At 45.7% G+C, this 19,703-nt stretch overlaps 1 protein-coding gene across 1 annotated transcript; it reads left to right on the forward strand.

Annotated features, from left to right (window-relative positions):
- The first annotated feature begins 11,719 nt into the window (after positions 1 to 11,719).
- Positions 11,720 to 17,906, forward strand: LOC140248799 (solute carrier family 22 member 13-like). The gene is made up of 10 exons (XM_072329838.1): positions 11,720 to 12,112; positions 12,952 to 13,055; positions 13,782 to 13,936; positions 14,380 to 14,548; positions 14,698 to 14,818; positions 15,234 to 15,328; positions 16,009 to 16,223; positions 17,204 to 17,312; positions 17,528 to 17,737; positions 17,837 to 17,906. Exons 1-10 carry the CDS (start codon positions 11,741 to 11,743, stop codon positions 17,904 to 17,906), a joined length of 1,620 nt encoding a protein of 539 aa, XP_072185939.1. The 5' UTR covers positions 11,720 to 11,740.
- The last annotated feature ends 1,797 nt before the right edge of the window (positions 17,907 to 19,703 follow it).

Below are 19,703 nucleotides of genomic sequence, written 5' to 3' on the forward strand. Positions count from 1 at the left end.
AAAGAAGAAAACGACAGTCAGCAATAAAAAGTTCTCCTGGTTTATCCACATCAAACACAGGGAATCATCTACACCCTAAAGACTTCTCAGGGTCTTTGTCTTGGTGTTCTTATATAAACAGGGCAAATGCTGTCTGCCTCGACACTGGAGGAGAACAACAGCCCTCACCTGAACAACCCAACAGACTTGGTGCTGCACCACAACTCAGAGCCCTGACACTGCCAGAAGCACAAGGGAAACATCCATCCATGGGCATCTTGGGCAGCTTCTTCCCCATCAGTATTATCTGGGGCATGGGAAGGGCTACATTAGGCTTCTCTGAACTAATTATCAAGAAAAGATAGATAGAATCAGTTCAAGAAGACATCAATCTGGCCATTGGCAAACAAACACTTTGGTATTTAATTTCAGTACAGAATTGCTGGGAAGGGCATCGTAAATGCACACATATGTATAAGTACACATACTGACATTGACGGGTGGGTTGGATGGGTTTTTTCCTGGACAATGAATTGAAAAGTTCGAATAGCTGACACTGTTATCGGTGGGGGAGGTATTTAGCAGAGTATGTTTCCTAGAACTACTTGATGCTATTGAAAATTGTTACATCAAACCCCCACAGCCATTATCAGTGTTGTCTCTCCAAAGGAAGATTCAAAGAAAGATGCTCCAGATGAGAAAGAATGGTTGTTGCTTTCCTTTATCTTCAGAATTGTTATTTATTATTCGATATATACAAAAAAAAAAAAAAAACACCCTTATTTTAGATTTTCCATGCTTTCATACCTGTTTACTGTTTAAGTTCATTTTGCAACCTTGTAAAGCAATTTTCTTTTTATTATGACTTTGTTTTGTACATTCACAACTCATGATTTTAGATTTTTTTGTGGCTTTTTTTTTCTTTTTTTCTTTTTTTTTTTAACTTTTATTGCTGCATTCTGAAGGTAAACGTTACCTCTAAAAATACTTTTGTCTGGTTGGCTTTCTTTTGTTGAGGGCTTGCTTCCTTTTGAAGTCCCCTGATATTAACCACTGAAATGAACCAGTCTGATTGCACAGTAAGGCCATTCCAAATCACTAAATCTAAATCACAGATCCATGTCTTCTTTACAATGTGAGTGGACTATCAGCTCTGTGGCAAGCAACGTCTGTATTCACATCTGAAAACTGAGTTGAATATAATTTAATACACACCACCCCATCCAGGAGCACATTGAAGTTAACACTGGGTACGATGTACACCCCAAGAAGTGCTTTCTCACACTGATGACTGACAACAGTTTCAGAGTGTGCCACTTCATATCGCTCAGTTCATGGCTATGTTTTTAAACAGCAGATATTATCTCACACCATGCAATATCTTGCTCAAGGTGCGGTGGACCAGGTAGGCAGATTGCAGCTAAATAATTCAGGGCCCCTTCGACCTCCCTGAAAATAATGGAAAACGTTGCATGAATGAATAATACCTCTCTGTTGTTGAATGTAGGCACATACCCAGAGCTCTTTGATATGCTTCTAGGAACCCAGAAGCTCAGAGGTAGTGTATGCCAAAAGAAAACTAAGAACATGGTTTTCAATTCCACCAAAGAATACACCAAAGCTTGAGGTAAAAGGGCATATCATCGTAAACTGAATGTATCTGGTTCCAGGGAACCAGACCAAATAACTCTTCAGACCTTCCCAGTTGTTTTAGTAGGATCAGTAATTGAAATGGCAGAATCAGCAGTTCAGAGGTTCTCTTGAATTTTTTTCCAACACTGCTTTCTTATGTTTGCTTTTTTCTAGTCTTAGCTTGTTTCAGGATGCCAGTACCAGGTTTTACTAAGTTTTACTAAGTTTTACTAAGCTGCAAACAGGTTCCTTGGGCAAAGAAAATGATTCCACAGAAACTCAAATAAACCCAAACATCCTGCACTGCCAGTGCTTAAAAATAGTGATCCTATTGTTTGTACTTTGGGTTTCTAAATGTCTCAATGAGCCATTTATGAGGCTAAGCTCATTTGGGATGTATTTCTTTCATGGTATTTCCATTAGCCAGGATACCATGAGGACACAGGTGCTGCATTATTTCAGTATCATACGTGGCTCCTCATAGTGCTGAAAGAGCTGGAGAGAAAACAAATGCATGGTTTTGAAATTCAAGTACAAGCTGAAGTTTGCAAGCTCCCTTCTTCAGACCTTGCAATAATAAACAAGTATAGTACATACAAACTGCCAAATCCCAAATGAGTTGTCCTAGTTTTCTAGGATGGTTGGATACAAGACATGATATTGTTCACCATTCTTTATCCTGGTGAATCACTGCATTCTCACACAGTGTTAGGTAGGTATTTTCAAGAGCAAGTTGGCTGGGAAAACTACTTGTACCAGCAGACAGGGGACAAATGATCTCGCCATGGCTATACCTCCTTGGGTGGTCATAGGAGAAATTCAGCTGCAGATCCAGTTCTCCTGAAGCAGTGTTCATATAACATGGTACGTTTGAAGTGCCTGCATCAAGTATGACCTGTCCCAAGTCTATTTCAGCCACACATCCCTGTTAAGATACTTAATCTTAGGTATGAAAGCTTTGATCTCGCCATCTTCTCCATCCACTGATAACTCAACTCATGATACAGCATTTTCAGGCTGATCTTCCCTACCTTAAACATTTTTATGTGTCTAGAAAGCAAACATGCAAACAGCAGATGATAAGGCAAATGCCAGCTGCAACCTTTAGCACGGCAGTAATCAGCAATGCACTGAAGGAGCCTTCTCACTCCATAAATGTTTTCAAAGGAGTCTTAAGATAATATCCTTGCCCACAGTGCCATTTGATAGCTCCTAATCACCTCTCTCTCTCCTGAAACAGTAGCAATGCTTATTCCCGGGGCTGGTAAAAATAACACTGAAGGCTAAATCTATTTGTCATGCATCATCAGAGTAAGCACTTAACATACACCCTGGTGCCTCCCCTATAAAAGATAGAGCCTGTGTCCCCTATTAAAGATTCCCCCACACTTGGAACTCACTCCAGGAGTACATACATTCATCCCCCCCCAAAAAAAAAAGAGTAGTGAGATATTGTTTGTTTGCTCAACAGCTGTTTCCTTCCTCGCTCACAATTAAAGGAAAGCATTTTTCCTATACAGCAGAATCACATCAGTAGTTTCTCTATTTTCCGTCAAAATAAGAAACTTTGTTTTGTCTGAGAGCTCATCACTGTCAAAGAAAATGCCTGCAAGAGTACCAAGAGGTACCACGATCCATACCACACAATGCATCCAAGTAAACAAATACAAAGTCAGTCTAGTGATAGAGATTTCTCATGGCCAGGATTAGCATTTTGCCCCATTATCTCAAACGACGCTGTGTTCATGAAGCTGCCCATCACCTTGCACCATCCTTTGCCAAACAGCCTGCTCATTTCCTCTAGTTAGCCAGCATCTGTGCCAAAGATGCAGAGCTTCAAGTTTTCTTTGAGAAACACAATAACCTGGTTTCTGCTACCATTTCCCACTTGGAGGATCCAGCTCTTATCTTTGCACAAAAGCATGTCTCAGCTTCAGCTTCACTAGTGCTGCCCTCCCATTGGCATCAGCCCAGTTCTGTAGGCACACTGGTGAAATTCATCTTGCCTAGCTGACTATCCCATGTGCCTGGTTCACGGTTGATGTATCACCTCCTGCTTTCCCTTAACTGGACATCCACTGTGTATACTGAGAGTTTAGACAACCATTACATACGTACATACTTACAGGTCTTTGCTATCCTCTCTGCAAGGGACTTTGAAAAACAGAGATGTATTGAGATCACTGAAGACTGCAGGGAAGATGGGGCTTTTGTTTGGATGCATCCATCTAGACACAGGGAAGAAAAGCAAAGAACATTAAACTCTTCCTCTCTGAAGCGCTGTTGTAGAAAAACAGATAGGACTTGACATTACTGATATGTTCAGCCAAAGAAAGAAAGGTAATTAAACTATTTGTACAAATGCCAGGTGTCTGCTGCAAATTAAAGGTTCCAGTTCCCTTGTCAACTCACCTCAAGGCACACCGTATATTTCTAATGCAGAAATATATTCTATGCTTCCTCCACTCAAAAATCTGGCCTTCAGCCCACACGACATAACAGCCAAAATTAAACTTGTCCATTCTCTGAGTTGACAATGGGTACATGTTGAATGAATCCCTTTCTCCCTCCATCAATAAAATAGCTGATGTTTTCAGTGCTTTCCAGAGAGATTCCTTGGGCTCTTTACATAAAGTGGTGTTTGATCCGCAGAAATGGCAGAAAATACGTGCACAACTCAACATATTGGAGTAAACCACGAGGTTTATGGAGCAGTTGGAGCTTTAACGCTGAGACCTGTGATCTTTTTAAGGTTTGGATTATGTCATTCATGTGAGCAGCTTGGTATGGTATCTCGATTTCAGGAGCTGCCCATCCAGAATTTTAAGTCAGAGCCTCTCAACAGTGTTTCTTAGCTCACTCAGTCTTTTAAGTGACTCATCTGAGTGAGCCATTCACTCCAGATTAAATTAATCGCATCTCTCACGAGTGATCCGAGGACATCTTGTATTTTTGTCTCAAATAAACTTTAATGCTGACCTATCCAAGACTACTAGTGAATTAGGTCAGCCAGAAGCCTGAACTGTCCCCAAAAATCTCAAAAAAACATCATGAAAATCCAACACAAGCAGCAGATTCTGCAAATCAGCTTGTATTTCCAAGTGGTCACCATTCGTAGTTATTTATCTTCAGTTTCTCCTTCTTCTTCAGCCCATGTTGAAAGAGGTGTGTGCCTCATGCCTCCAGCCTGTCTACTCTATGGAGCGTGTTTTCCCAGACAGAGTCTGTTTACACCACTCGTGCTTCTGCTGCAAAATCTGTGGGAAGAAACTGAGGTGAGTGGTAGGACCCCAGATCCATTTGTTTGTAAGACAGGTCCAAGTATTTTGCCTCAGAATGGCCTAGTAGTCATTCAAACAGAATAGACTCAAGGTAACAGGGAAGACCAGAGGATGTCCCCAATGCAATTTGCTCTTCCATCCCTAGAGTCTGAAGACTGCATGTAGACCCTTGTAGACCAAGCATCTGTATGGTGTTAACAAGGGCGAGATGAAAAACATGGAATAATTCAAATTTAGAAATGCTGATATGGGTTTTAATTGTCAGAGTAAGTCTGAGTGCCTCACCTGTTCATGGAGTCAGGTAGGTTGGAACGAAACTTGGAAGCCTCCACCCAGTCCCTTGCAGGTCCAAGGAGGAATGTTGCTCGGGATCTCATCCAGGAGAGGTGTGTATGGTTCCAAGGTCAGAGATTCCACAGCCTTCCAGTCAGACCCTCTCTTTCAAGACCTGATCAGCAGCAAAAATGTTCTTTTCCTATATCTAATCATGATATCCCATGTTTACAACTTGCTCTTATTGCCTCTTGTTCTCCACACCTCCACGAACAATCCAAGTCTGTCTTCTCTATAACCTCCCACAAGGCAAACACACACAGCAATGAGATCCTGCCCTTAACCTTCTTGTTATAAGGCTTTTCTAACCTAGTTCTCAGCCTCTGACCCTTCTGGGCCATGCTGTCCATACAAAGGGAAAGATGAAGTCCTGTTTTGAAGCCTGGCACATAAAGGGATCTCACATAACCTGGCCTACAGCTCCCTGAGGTACTGCAAGGAAATGTATAATTTTTCACGTGTTTCAGATTTTGAAAGAAAAATCAAACATATCCTCAGCAAACAGACAGTGCTTTTGAAAGGTTCCTTTCTTCAGACCCCCTCTTTTCCCCATTGATTTCCACCAAAAGACAACTCTGCTGAAAACCTATCCATCGCTGCTGTTAATCCTTCCCTCCTGCGCAACCTCTAACAGCTATGCCAATGTGTGTTTTCCAGCTTGCACAATTATGCTGCCCTCCACGGGGTGTTCTACTGCCAAGTCCACTACAAGCAGATGGCTGGAGCCGAAAGCAGAAGGGAGAGAGAAAGGCTGGAGCAACAACCAGGGGATGATCAGATGCAGCCAGCAGCAACGGTAGGCAGAAGAGCACAGCCTCTGGACTGGTATAGCGGAGCTGAAAATAAGACCAAAGCAAGAAGGAAACCCACATCCTTCAATGCGCCATGCAGCCTGCAGCTGGCTGAGCAAAGGCAAGAGCTGAACAGCAGGCCTGTGTTCCTAAGGAACAAGCTCAGAAACTGCTGGCCACCTTCAGAAACAGATGGAAAAGCTGGAAAGGGAACATGTTCCTGGAAGAAGCCCGCATTGAGCTGGCAAAGCCACCAGGATGCAGGCAACAAGGCGGACAGGGTGGTGCTCATGGGTCAGGAGAGAAAAACAGCCAGAGAGGCAGCTCTGAAGGAGGGCAGCTTCCTACCTGGTATCACCTATCCTGAGAAAAGAGAGCAAGTGTGCTCCCAGCCTAAGCCTGGAGAGCAGAGAGATGGTGAGAAAGCACTGGCACCTGGGAATGGGGATGTAGGCAATGGTAAGCGAGGGGGCCATGTGTCCCAGCGAGTTGCTGCGTTCCAGCAGGGCAAGCTCCAGCTGAAAAGAGGATCGGCCTCATGCATGCCAGAAAGTCTTGAAACCAGAAACAACATGAATATGAAGCAAAAAAACAGAGATGAGGGCAACGAACCCCCTGAACCCAAAGCTAAACACCAAGCCCCCATCATTCCTGTTGTGCCGGGGACCCCCAGTGCAGCACCCAACTCCTCAGAGCCAGGAGGGCTGAGTGTATCACCTGAGATAGCTGAGCTGGTGAGTGAGACATCAAAAATAAATGCTGATGAGCTCCCTAGGAAGCAGACAGAAGTCCTTCTGGAGGAGAACATGCAGCCATCCAGCATAAGTCATTTGCCTGGGGAAGAGAGCACAGGGGCGGAATTTGAGAAGACAAACAAAACGAAAGAAGTAAATCCACCAGGGTTTCTGGAGGAACTCGGTCCTGAACACACTTCTCGGGAAAACAAGCCAGAAAAGAACAGAATTTCTACACTTGGTTTGCCAGAGATGACAGATGAACACAGTATGTCCCATCTACAAGAAACAGAACCTCAGGCCACATATGGCCAACTGGTAACTAACCCACATAGCGATATTATGGTACGTGATGTAAAATCACCCTACAGTGATTTTCCCGTATCAGCAGACACGTCTTTGAAAAGGACCAGTGCTGCTCAGCCCTCACATGATGAAGTCAACAACTCCAAATCACAGGATCCGAGTGAAGATCTTCTTGGAAACATCTTTCCCATTTCTGAGCAGCCAATTGAAAAATTAGAGTCTTCCAAATCAACTGTATCCTCAGACAAATGCGAAGGCCATCCAGAGGGCAAAGAGAAAATGAAGCTGAAACACTCAGAGGGAAGTGCTGAGGATACATTAAGACCCAGTGATGAGGGCAAAGAGACCAGAAGCAGTCAAGCCAGGACAGATGTGCTGGGTAAAGGTTTCCTGTTTGAGAAAACACCCTTCACTGCACTTTTTGGTTCTGAAGACAAAAGCAGCACTCACAAGAAAGAAACAACCCAAGGGAAACCCACCAAGCCCCAGTCAGCCCTTGTCACTTTGTTTGGGCGCTCCTCAGAGAAGCAGAGTCAACAAAAATACCCTGCAGGATCCTCAGAACAAACTAATAATGAAGACAAGCAGGAAAAGCCCCAGAGCCTCCTCATCTCCTCCAGCCAAGCAAAACAAAAAGCATCCAAGAATGACCAGCCACCACAGCCAGAGAAGACAGCGGTCATCTCTGAAGATACAGGGGACAGTGCTGGAGGCTGCTCAGATACCTCTGAGGTCAAGGAGACCGATACTCTGTTTTCAGCTCCTGGTACAAACTGTTCAGATGATGATAAACAGCAGAGAACTGAACTCAGTGTCCATGACCAACCAGCTGTAGGCAGGCAGGTTCAGCAGCCACAAGAAAGATGTTGTCCATCTCTCTTGCTGGCACAGGAAAATCAGACAGAAGGTGCAATTGGCTTTGAAGGTGGAAGAAACCCTTTCTATCCTCCCCCAGATCTTATGTGTGCAGTTGATTACAGCAAAAAAAATCTCACTGGGGATGGAAATCCACCTGTTGGTCATCTGCTGGATCAGAACTTACTGAGTTTGAATGTCCAGAACACAAACATAGAGGATGAGATTTTTAACTCCAATCTAGATCAGGAAATCCTAGAAGAAACAAATGCCCCACTGGGAGCATGGGACACCTCCAGCCTCCTGTTCCTTTCTGGACAGGATGAGATGGTTACTAGAGACACAGAAGGGAGCCAGAGCTGTGCACCACTACAGCACTTTGATCCACATTACCATGCACCCAGTGCTGCTGAGGGTGCATTTGGATTGTGTCCTAGGGCTGAAGGCCCAACAAACAAATATCTCCCCATGCAGGAAGGCAGTATTCCCGCATGGTACCTGTTCACCAGCCATGCTGCTGATAATTCTCATCAGAATCTCTTTGATCCACTGAATGACATTTCAGACCGAACTGGCCAGGATGCTCCTGCAAAAATGGAAAGGAGCAGAGAAATCTCAGAAGCTGAAGAAGCTCATGAAAATCTCTCTCCTGCAGACCCAAATGTGTTCGATGATGGCCTTTTAAAACAGGAGTTCTTTATATAGTTGGGGGGAAAATAAAGAAGGGCTTAGAAATCTGCCACCCCTCTGGCAGTAGGTGAATTCAGTTGTGCATTGGCTGATTTATTAGCAGCTTAAGGAGCTAAATTTAAGAGCTCTATCCTGATCGTAGCGTCATAAAGTCTGGCTTCACTGTGAGAAACCTGCAAGGAGAGGGTCATTTCTTCAGTGGGACCAGCACTTCCATCTACTGCAAGGTTTCCTCTGAGGATGATTGCATGGCTGCCATCTACAGAAGGGAGCAATGAGCTCATCAAGATCCTGAAGCTTCCGAGAAAAGAAATCCATTATCAGGAAGGAACTGAATCCTTGGCCACATGTGCAAAAAGAAAACATAATGGGCAAAGGCAGAGCTGAGGAGGGCAGGGTGGATATTTGGCTCCGAATCATGCGTTTGCAATAGCAGTACTTCAACACAGATCAGATGTCTAAGCCCTCCTGTGTTAGTAAATACTGTCAGTGTGGCTTGGAGGGGGATTCTGTTCACAATGAACAAATGCATTCAAAAAGCTTAGAGCTCTCAGAACTCCGCCGAGTTTATTGATTGAGCTCTTCTGATTACAGTGCAACCTTAGACATCTATTTCACATAGAGACAACTATATTTAGATGCTTAGAGCAGAATAGATGCCTTATCTACATTCTTTGATAACAATATCTCACTCCCTCGTGATATTCTCCCTTTTTTAGACTGCAAAATTACTTCACATGGGAGGTTGCCATTGTTATCCTCATTTTATGATGATAAGTAAAGATAAGTGAAATTACCTTGCCAAGGTCACTCAGTGTGAAGGCAGAGGAGGAGAGGGAACGCAGGTCTCGTGTGGCATTGTGGCATCTCTACCTCTGCCATCCCTATGTGGTTTCATCTCAACCCCCCTAGATGCCCTTTACGGACATAGCATGAGTGCTACAGGAGTTAGCAATTATACCAATGATGAGCAACTTCATCAGAAACCTTAGAAAGCCAAAGCAAGAGCATATAGACTATGAATAGGTTCATGTACACGGTCTATTGTTGATGGCTGGATTAGATGATCTTAGTGGTCTTTCCAACCTTAATGATCCTATGATTCTGTGTAGTACATCACTTCACTTGTGTTAATCATCTGTCTGTTTAAAAAAAAAAAAAAAAAATATATATATATACATATAAATATAAATATGTATATATATACATATCTCTGCCATGACAGCGATGAAATATGCACTGGCTCTGTCATATCTGTTGGTGGAATAAAATTGCTTAATGACTGCATCTGCTGCAAAGCAGGATGTCGTTGGTTATGCGGAGAGACATCAGTATGAGTCCAAGGAAAAGGGAGATGTCCCTGAGAGTTGCATGATTCATTAGATGCTGAAATTGGGACGGGCAGGTGCCTTGGGACAAAGTTTGAGGGATTTGGGCTTGTTCAGCCTAGAGAAGGATCTGGGAGGCCTCATTGCAACCTTCCAGTACTTAAAAGGAGCTTATAATCAGAAGGGAGGCTGACTCTTTCCATGGTCTGATAGTGATAGGACAAAGGAGAATGGTTTTAAAGAAAAGGGGAGATTTAGGAGGAAATTTTTCACTCAGGGGGCAGCTCCAGATGCCCAGAGAACTGTGGGTGCTCCATCCATGGAGGTGCCCCAAGGGCAGGTTGGACAGGGCCCTGGGCAGCCTGATCTGGTTGGGGATTACCAGCCCATGGCAGGGGGCTGGAAGTAAGTGATCTTTAAGGTCCATCATAAACCAAGCCATTCTATGATATGATTCTATGACCTATTCAGCCCCACATCTCCTTGTGAGATAAAGATGATAAAGAATTATCTCTTTCTATGAGAAGTGTCACCTTAGAGTGACAGGGTTTACAAGAGGTCACTGAAGCTTTCCCGGATCATTATCAAGGCCTATCTGGTGACATTATGAAGAACAGCCTCAAGAAGTCATGTCTGCATTAGCACATGAGACAGCAACCATGTTTGAACCACTCACAGGGAGATTTTATAGCCAAAATCTGACCTCTTTGCCTCAGGGGATGCTGATGGATGAGTGGAAAGGAAGAACATGAGCCACCCACAGCAGGGTAAGCTCAGAGATTTCAGCTGACTCTGCAGGATAGGTTCAAAACGCCTCTGCAATGGAAGTTCTCCTTGGCCAAGTCATCCCAGAGCATAGCAGTCACAGATTTTGGCTACAGGGAACCTCTGGAGCAGCCAAGAGACCTTTGCCAAATTACACACCACATTTCATACTCTGAGGGCAATCCAGGTTTCCAGTTTCCAGGAATAAAGATACAAACCGCTCAGAGACACTGCCCAGGAAATAGTTGAGACACACAGCAGAAATCAGGTCAATCTCCTTTTCAAGTGACTTCAGAACCTCGGGCACAGCCAGGCTGCTATCACCTCCTATCCCCAAATTCTGTGTGCTCTGAATGACTGTGTAACGAGTCCACTGTTTTTCTTAAAGATGCTCTCTCAGTCAGATCTGTTTTCAGATAATCTCCAAGATGCTGTAGTTTAGATACAGTGTTATGACTGACCAGGGATTCTACCTGGGACCAATGAAAACTGACAGTTGTCAACATCAAGCCAACATGTTGACCAGCCATATTTCATGGTCCAAAGTAGAAGTACAAAGAAAGCTTTTCTGCTTCTCTTTCCTGGCACCAGGATGGGCTATCTAACCATGAAGCCATAAATAAAAGCAGAAAATTCAGTAAATGGCACAGGGTTTGAGATGGGACAGGGAGATCACTCACCAATCACCATCATGGGCAAAGCAGACTCTGTGCTGGGAGAATAATATGAATTATTTCCTATTGTAATTAGAGAAGTGTGAATTAAAAGCAAACTAAAATCACTTTCCCCTGCGGCTCTGCTTGCAGAGGGCACCCTGCAGCCCCACCCCGCTACCAAAGTCTTGAAACATAAACCCAACCCAAATGGCTGGTGACAAAGTGCATCCCCGAGGACTCCGGTATATCATTTTAGTGGGGGAACATGTTGGTTCAAGTGCTCATTTTATCACATCTGATTAGGTGTTTAGTGCTCATACAGTTTAAACATTAATATTGCACTATTTAAGTGATACGCTCCACAGTAGCCTGGCCGTAGAGGTAGTCACCATGGTTGAGTTTGGGGATTTGATAAGTGCTGTGGGGGAGTTTTGCCTCTATCAGAAACTGCTGGTGCTGTTGCTCTCCCTCCCACTACTTATTACTCCTTTCCAAATGGTTGGCCAAGTGTTCATGGTTGTGGACGTGCCTCATTACTGCAACACGGACTGGATCCGTGCTGTCGGTCCCAACCTGACTGAGGAAGAGCAGCTGAATCTCACCCTGCCCCGGGGTGCAGATGGGGAGTATGATCAGTGCTCCATGTACTCACCCGTGGACTGGGACCTCGACTCCATCAGGGCATATGGCCTGAATGCCACGGAGAAGTGCAGCAGCGGCTGGGTGTACCCCACAGCACAGCAGCCATCCCTGCTCACCGAGGTCTGTATCTCCTTGTGATGCTGTGGGGACATGGGATGATGGGATAGGATGGGATGGAATAGGAGCATCCTGTGCTGTAGGTTGGTTCAATGAAAAGCCACAGTACTCACCATGCATCTTCGTTTCAGCATCCAGGTAAGTCGCAGTGTATGTTGCATGAAGGAACAATTCAGTTTCCCTGCCACAGTTTTTGCTATCCTTCTGCTTGATTCTCCTTACATTCCCATCCCCCTGAATGATATCTACCTTCCCAGAGCTTTACTTGTAGTTGAGTTTTCTAGGGCTTCCAGAGACTTCAGGGCTTGGGCAAGATGTCCTACGGGCCATGAAGATAAGCAATGGCTCTGCCTACTGACATCCCTAACTTCTCCCTCTCTGAACCTCTGTTCATTCTTCCTCTTTTCTCTCTTCCTTCTTCCTCACTCTCAGCTCCAACACCTTCTCACAAGTACCTTCCTCCAAGCTCTCTGCTGCTCTGCTGTCTTTCTCCCTCCCTCCTGCCCCAGGGAAGCAAGGTGCTGAGACTCCTGTCCCAAGGTCCTACTTCAAGCATAAAATCCCAGCCAGGAGGTTCCTTTGGGGTGTGTAGGCTGAAGGGAGTCCTGAAGGTCCCAGTGCTTTGGGCATCACTGAGTTCCCAATGGATCTCTCCTATATTCAACCTGTGCAGTTCATGCATGCAATAGAGAATCATACCTTTAGGAGTGGGATCCGCTCCCAGAGGCTACAACGAGAGCCTGGGTGCACATTTCCCGTGTCTGCCTGGAACCAGAAGCACTCCTCATCCTGAGAAACTTGGATCACTCAAAAGCAAAAGCATCTGTGTTTCTTTCCTCCAGTTTGACCTCGTGTGCGACAGGAAGGACCTGGGTGACATCTCCCAGTCTCTCTCCATGGTGGGGCTTCTAGTAGGAGCTATGATCGTTGGACCACTCAGTGACAGGTGAGGTGACACAAATACCTGCCTAGAGTTACTGCCTGGCAACCACAGAAAGCTTCACTGAGACTTCAGGATGCCCATGCATTCATTAATGAATGATGAATGAAGAGACACCTCCTCCACAGAACTCTGTCCCTTACCTGAACAAGTGCATTTCAGTTGTCCATAGATATCTGAGAGGTAATGGGAGATACAGCCTTATGGAAGTTGGGGGGGTCATTCAGAAATCATGATTCCAGTCCCAGTTGACATCTCAGACACACAGGGATTCCACAGACTTACACGTGGGCACCTTCAGTTGCTAACCGGAGCACGTGTGCTTCCTTTTTGTGGCTCTGCTCTGTTTATGCTGACACTGGCCAAAGGTCTGAGGTCGTGGGAGCCGAGGTCCACACAGGATCATGGGAGAAAGAAAGGCACAGTACGTGTACAGATTATTTCAGAGTTGAGCCAGCAGTAAAACCTGTTTCAGTTTCAGTCTGATCCTCTTTGTACTCAGCAGAGATGGTGTGGAAGCCTTCCAAGGGCTTGGTACTTCGGAAGTGACTTGAACCTTTGCTAGCACCACATCTGGTCAGAAATGGAAAGGCTCCTTTTCTTGTCTGCTCCTTCCTGGTTCGAGGAGCTTTGTTCACATAGTTCCCAGATCACTGTGTGTCCCTCTGGGCTCTTCCCCATACCCATGGGGTCTCTCCAGATACCAATTGTTCCTTCCCTTTTCTTCCACAGGATCGGCCGCCGGCCAGTCCTTCTGATCTCCATGCTCGGACAGAGTCTGTTCGGTTTGGTACTTGCCTTTTTGCCCAATTTCACTTTATACGTGGTCTTCAGATGTATCATGTCAACTGCTGCGTCAGGAATTCTGATTACTACCTTGCCTTTAGGTGAGTAAGCTGCCCTTGATTTGACTGATGAGGACCCTCAAAGATGCAATACAAAAAGAAACATAAGCGATAGTCCTGGACATTTTAAAGGCATCTCTCTCAAAGGAAGGCTCTGTGATAGATCTGGTCCTCCTCCCCCAGGAACATGACCTATATGGGCCAATCTCTGGAACAAGGTCTAAAGAAAGAGGAAGATATGGGGGGGAGAGGGGTTTCATTATAGGAACTGTGCTGCCAACCTAGAAGATGATGTGAGCCCTTGACAGGGACTTGCAGTGTCTCCAATGTATGAGGCCATTTCTAGCATGTCACTGACAACATCCTGGAGGTCCAACTGCCAGGTTCCAGACTTTCATAAGAGCTCTTCCCTGGGAGAGACACACTGCTTGAATGAGGAGAAATCGTTCACAACGATGACACTGAATCTTCATTATTCTTTCCAGCTACAGAATGGGTTGGTGTTTCCTATCGACCAGCGGCAGTGCTTATTTCTCACTGCTTTTTAGCTGCTGGACAACTGCTCTTGGCTGGCTTGAGTTATGGAATTCGTAACTGGAGGTTGCTGCAAATAGCAGGGTCTGCTCCTATGTTTGCCCTTTTCTTCTACTTCTGGTAAGTGGCAGGAGGGCAGTGAGTTCCCTGCAGACATAACACATGCTGGAGGGGCTTCACACATCATGCCCACTGCCGGTGGCAAGGGACAACCTATGAGGAAGCTCAGCAGGTCACAGTGCTGTTTTCTGCTCTCACCTCCTTGGCAGGGTGCTCCCAGAGTCAGCTCGCTGGCTGGTGACAAGAGGCAAAATAGAAGAAGCTAAGAAGTACCTGAAGAAGGCAGCAGCCATCAACAAACGCACCATTCCTCCAGAACTGCTCGACCAGGTACCAGCTGTGGCAACACCTTGTAGACCCCAGAGACCTGCCTCTGTGTTTGCAGCCCTGGGGCAGCAGGACTAAGCCAGCAAATAAAGACCTGGGAAGGTGCTGGTGTTGCCAGCTCAGAAGAGATTTGTAGAAGATTTTGGGGGAGGGGTCATTTGGTAAAAAGCTTTCCATGCATGTGGGGGACCATTTGATGATGGGTGGTGGGAAACTCCAGCTTGAGCTGACACGAGACAAGGTCAGGCAGGAGGGGCATCTTCTGCTGAGGCTCAGCCTGCAGCACTTCCAGAGTTCACCATGGCAGAAAGAAAGGAGGAACCCAAATCCTCCTTTGGGGTTGTCCTTTGTCTTCTGCTGGAAAAAAAGAGCCAGCTGTGGGTTGTCTGCTCTGACTCTGGCTCTCTGATTGTTGAAGCTGAAGTGTGAGGCCCGGACCAAGTCTGGAAGTATTCTGGATCTTCTTCGGAAGAAGCACCTGCTGAAGGTGACTTTAATCATGGCGTGTGCCTGGTAAGTCACCCCCTTGTTCCTTCTTTCCCAACTTCCATGTGAAAAGGAGAATGCCTTCAGGGTTACTCACAAGTGGGTCATGGGATCATAGAATCAGTAAGGTAGGAAAGATCTTCAAGTCATTGTGTCCAAACACCAGCCCATGCCTCTGACCACTCTGTGAATCATTATGGAACCACAGAATCATAGAGTGGCTTGAATTGGAAGAGACTTCAATGATCATCAGGTTCCAACCACCCTGCCATAGATGAAGTACTAGATCAGACATCCCAGAGCTCCCATCATGTCTGTATATTTGCTAACCTTCTCAGCAGGCTGGACCAGATACACCTTTTTTGAGCACGGCGAGAAGATGATAATTCTAGACAATGTGGGGGTTGTGGGAAGAGCTGGAGTAATTCCAGTTTTGTGGGAATCTCTGGAGTTTGGGGCAGTTTTGGGTCCCTATAGAAATTCTGGATACAGCCTGTATATTGCTGAGCACATTGGTGCCCGTGGTGCTTTATCTCATCTAACCATATCCTACAAAACTGTCACAGGTGTTGACCAGAATTAAAACAGGGATTCCTGGAAATTTAAACAAATAAGTTGCATGCCTTCTAACTAGCCTACATACCTAATGAAAAAGTAAAATCCATGAAAGCTCATCTGATTACCTACTCTATTCCATTGAATTTCAGGTTTGTGGATGGTCTAGTCTACTATGGTCTGAGCCTTAACGTGACAGGCTTTGGTCTCGACATCTATCTGACACAATTTGCTTTTGGGGTAGTGGAGTTACCAGGTCGTATTTGCTGCATTTACATGCTACGGTGGTTTGGGAGGAAAAAAGTCCAAGCTGTTCTCCTGCTGGTGGCTGGCTTGATGTGTCTCATCATTGTTGGCATCCCTGAAGGTGAACAACCTCTTCCCAGCTCAAGGGAGACCCCCAGCTCTTTTTAATTTCTGTCAGAACTGTCCCCCCTTATCTGTTTCTAACTACAGTTTCCCTACACGATGTTCCTTTGCCACTGCTGTTATGCTGTTGATGCAAGTAAGGTAACATGCTTTCAAGCTATTGAGTCATAGATTCATAGAATCGTACAGGTTGGAAAGACCACTAAGATCATCATGGTCCAACCATCAACCCATGCCTGTGACTGCTCTACACCATGTCCCTCAGTGCCACATCTCCACACTTCTTCAACACCTCCCAGGGCAGCCTGTTCCAATGCATTACCACTCTTACCAAGAAGAAATTTTTCCTAATATCCATCCCAAACCTCCCCTGGTGCAACTTGAGGCCATTCCCTCTTGTCTTATTGCTAGTTACCAGATCTATTACATGTAATGTTTTCAAATGAGCATTCCCCAATGATCTGCAGTAGCTTATTTAGGAAATGTTCAAGGCCTGAGGAGAAATATGTGTTTCCTTTGACCAGAGGGTATTTTGTTGAAAAGGATATGCTAGAAGTGGTATCCAATACCTTGGGTGGCAGATCTGCTTGGAAAGTCCATTAGAATCATACAATCATTGAATTGTTTGAGTTTGTGGGACCTTTAAAGGCCATCTAGTCCAACTCCTCTGCAGAGAACAGGGACAACTACTGCTCGACCAGAGCCCCATCCAGCCTGATCTTGAATGTCCCCAAGGACAGGGAATCCACTGCCTCTATGGGCAACTTTGTCAGTGCCTGACTGCCCTTACTGTAAAAGACTTCTTCCTTATCACCAATCCATATCTCCCCTCTTTTAGTTTGAAACTATTTCTCTATGTCCTATCACAACAGGCCCTGCTAAAGAGGGCTGTCTCTAAAAATCCAACTGCAGAGACCCAAGGTCCTGCTTGATCCTTCTCCATGGTGTCACAGCAGCCATCTCTTCTCTTCCCTTCAGACCAGGCTGTGGCAATCACCGTCCTGGCAGTCGTTGGCAAGTTTGCTGCATCTGCCTCGTTCTCCACCTCCTATGTCTACTCTGCAGAGCTCTTCCCCACCGTCATCAGGTGAGATTCCCCCATATCCTATGGCTTCCCATGATGATGGGAGGACACGGGGATGCACATTCCAACCTGGGTGCTGGTGGTGAAGGGGGAGGATAGAGGCACCATGATAAAGGCACCATGGCTGCCCCTTACACCTCCTCATGCTGTAGCGCTGGTCTTCCGTAATGCTGAGCTGAGCCCAGCCTACATCTTCCACTTTCCCCTCACTCCCACAGGCAGAGTGGTGTGGGGCTGTGCTCAATGGCTGCACGGGTGGCAGGGATCGTTGCCCCACTGATCCGCCTCCTGGAGCAGTACCACCACGCCATCCCCATGTCCGTCTATGGCGGTGCCACTGTGCTGGGGGGGCTGCTCTGCTTCCTGCTGCCTGAGACCAGTAGGATTGAACTGCCAGATGACACAGAGACAGACAACCATGAAAAGAGGTGAGTGCTCGGAGCTCTAGATTTAAAGCAAAAAGGACAAGCAATTGTAAGCTGGAATGGTTACAATATGGTTTCTTTTTCTCTCCTTCATGTCCCTAGAAACAAATTGCAGACCCTGCCCAAGACAGACAGTGAAGAGAAAGAAATGAACTCAGAGAACAAGGTCTAAAGATGCTCAGAAAACAAGGGATGAACAGACAAGCAGATACTAGAGGTCTACCTCTAACAGAATCTGATCTTCAAGCAGAGCAACGAGGCACTGCTGTCTGGAAACTGGTCTTGCAGATGATCCACAAACTCACCACTCACGGTCAGAGGGAGAGGAGATCTGTGTCACTGCGCTTGGAAAAGACGCACGTGGGACTGTTCTTGAGACCCAGCCTGTTGTGCCTGGCTGTGCGAGTCCTCCCTGACGTGTTTCCCAGTCCCTTGCAAACTGGTACCCGTGGAACCATCCCTGTTGTGATTTACAGCAATAAAGAATTGCCAGCACAGCGGCATTACTGGGCAAGCGAGCGCCGGGCTGTGTCCCTCCTGCACTGAGCGCTGGGCTCGTCAGCCTTGGTGGCAGTCCGAGCCTCCGTGTCTGATCAGTGTCTGATCAGGACGTCACCAAAACCCTGTCACACCTATTTAGGTTTTCTTTCTATGTGATGGTGTTGAATTTGAATTTCTAAAGGAGTAACATGAATTATACTTGGAGTTTGATAAGAGACACTTGTAATGCAATACGTGAAGAATAAATGGTGTTGATTTCTTTGTGTTTTTTTTTTTTCCTGCAGTTTCACAGTTGGCCTTTGTAACTGCTGTTGGCTCTGGAGTGTTTTCTACATGGAAATTGTAAGCCTGTAATGTAACACACAGATGGAAACGTGTTTGGTTTCCCTCAGCCGCAAACAGCGCAGGAACAGAGTGCTTAAGCAGAATGAGTGGGTTCAATTAGGACATGTTTTGTTTCTGAGTCTTCTGATGAACAATCTATATTTATATATTTTTCTTGATGAGCAGCTGCGGAAGCTTCCTGAGCTGTGCTTGTACGCTGGGATTGAATGGCAGTTAAACTGAGAGGACAGGTGGACTCTTTACCCCAGCCATGGTCAGCTGTTAATGAAGAACCCGTCTGGCTGCTGCCAGCTCAACCACAACATTTAGTGGCATCTGATGTCCCACAGAGGAAACAGAAGGGTGGCTTTCTGTCTTGCTCTGCCTGGTTGCAGTCAGAGATGATCTTTAAGGTCCCTTCCAACCCAAGCCATTCTGTGAGTTCACATCCTTCCATTAAGCTATCTCTCCCAGCACAGAACTACAGCACTGGCCTTGTTGGCCACTGAGGTTTTGTTTCTGAAGGATGAGGTGTTCCAAGTCCAGGCCAAGCATGCTTGGACGCTCACAGGATCTCCCCAAACTGCACATTAATTGATCTGTCTTAGCACACCCTTCAGCCACTCATAGTGTCCCTGGCATTCGTTCATCATTACCTTCAGCACCTTGCCACAGTTGGCCCTCCCATCATGGTTTCATAAACTCTTCCACCAAGGCCTTGCGTCTGCTGCTCCTATTTGTTCCTACCTCTCCTAGAGCCTTCCTCCCACTTGGATGTGGGGTTGTTCTGTTTCCCTTAGAATCATAGAATCACTAAGGTTGGAAAAGACCTTAAAGATCATCCAGTCCAACTCTTCACCTATTACTAATAGCTCCCACTAACCCATGTCCCTCAACACAACATCCAATCATTCTTTACAATAGTGTGTTGCATTTACAGAAGCTATTCTAACTTGAGTTTGTCCTATCAGCTCTATTTGTTACTGTGCAGGACAATGTGTAGACCAGCTAGCAGTGACATTAAACACAGCAATACCATTGGACAACCTCCAATTCCTGATGAGCTGTGCAAAACACCATCAGTCAAAATGAAACATCCAGTGGTCTTCCAGGTGCAGCTGTCTGGGGAAAAGGAGACAAAATG

Source organism: Excalfactoria chinensis, chromosome 2 (assembly GCF_039878825.1).
Source record: "Excalfactoria chinensis isolate bCotChi1 chromosome 2, bCotChi1.hap2, whole genome shotgun sequence".
NCBI classification, from domain to species: Eukaryota; Metazoa; Chordata; class Aves; order Galliformes; family Phasianidae; genus Excalfactoria; species Excalfactoria chinensis.

Excerpts from the sequence above, each read along its gene's own strand:
- LOC140248799 (XM_072329838.1), top strand. The coding sequence starts at position 11,741 with ATGGTTGAGTTTGGGGATTTGATAAGTGCTGTGGGGGAGTTTTGCCTC. Across the intron at positions 13,056-13,781 it reads GTTGGACCACTCAGTGACAG|GATCGGCCGCCGGCCAGTCC; the intron begins GTGAGGTGACAC and ends TTTCTTCCACAG. Across the intron at positions 14,819-15,233 it reads CTCCAGAACTGCTCGACCAG|CTGAAGTGTGAGGCCCGGAC; the intron begins GTACCAGCTGTG and ends TGATTGTTGAAG.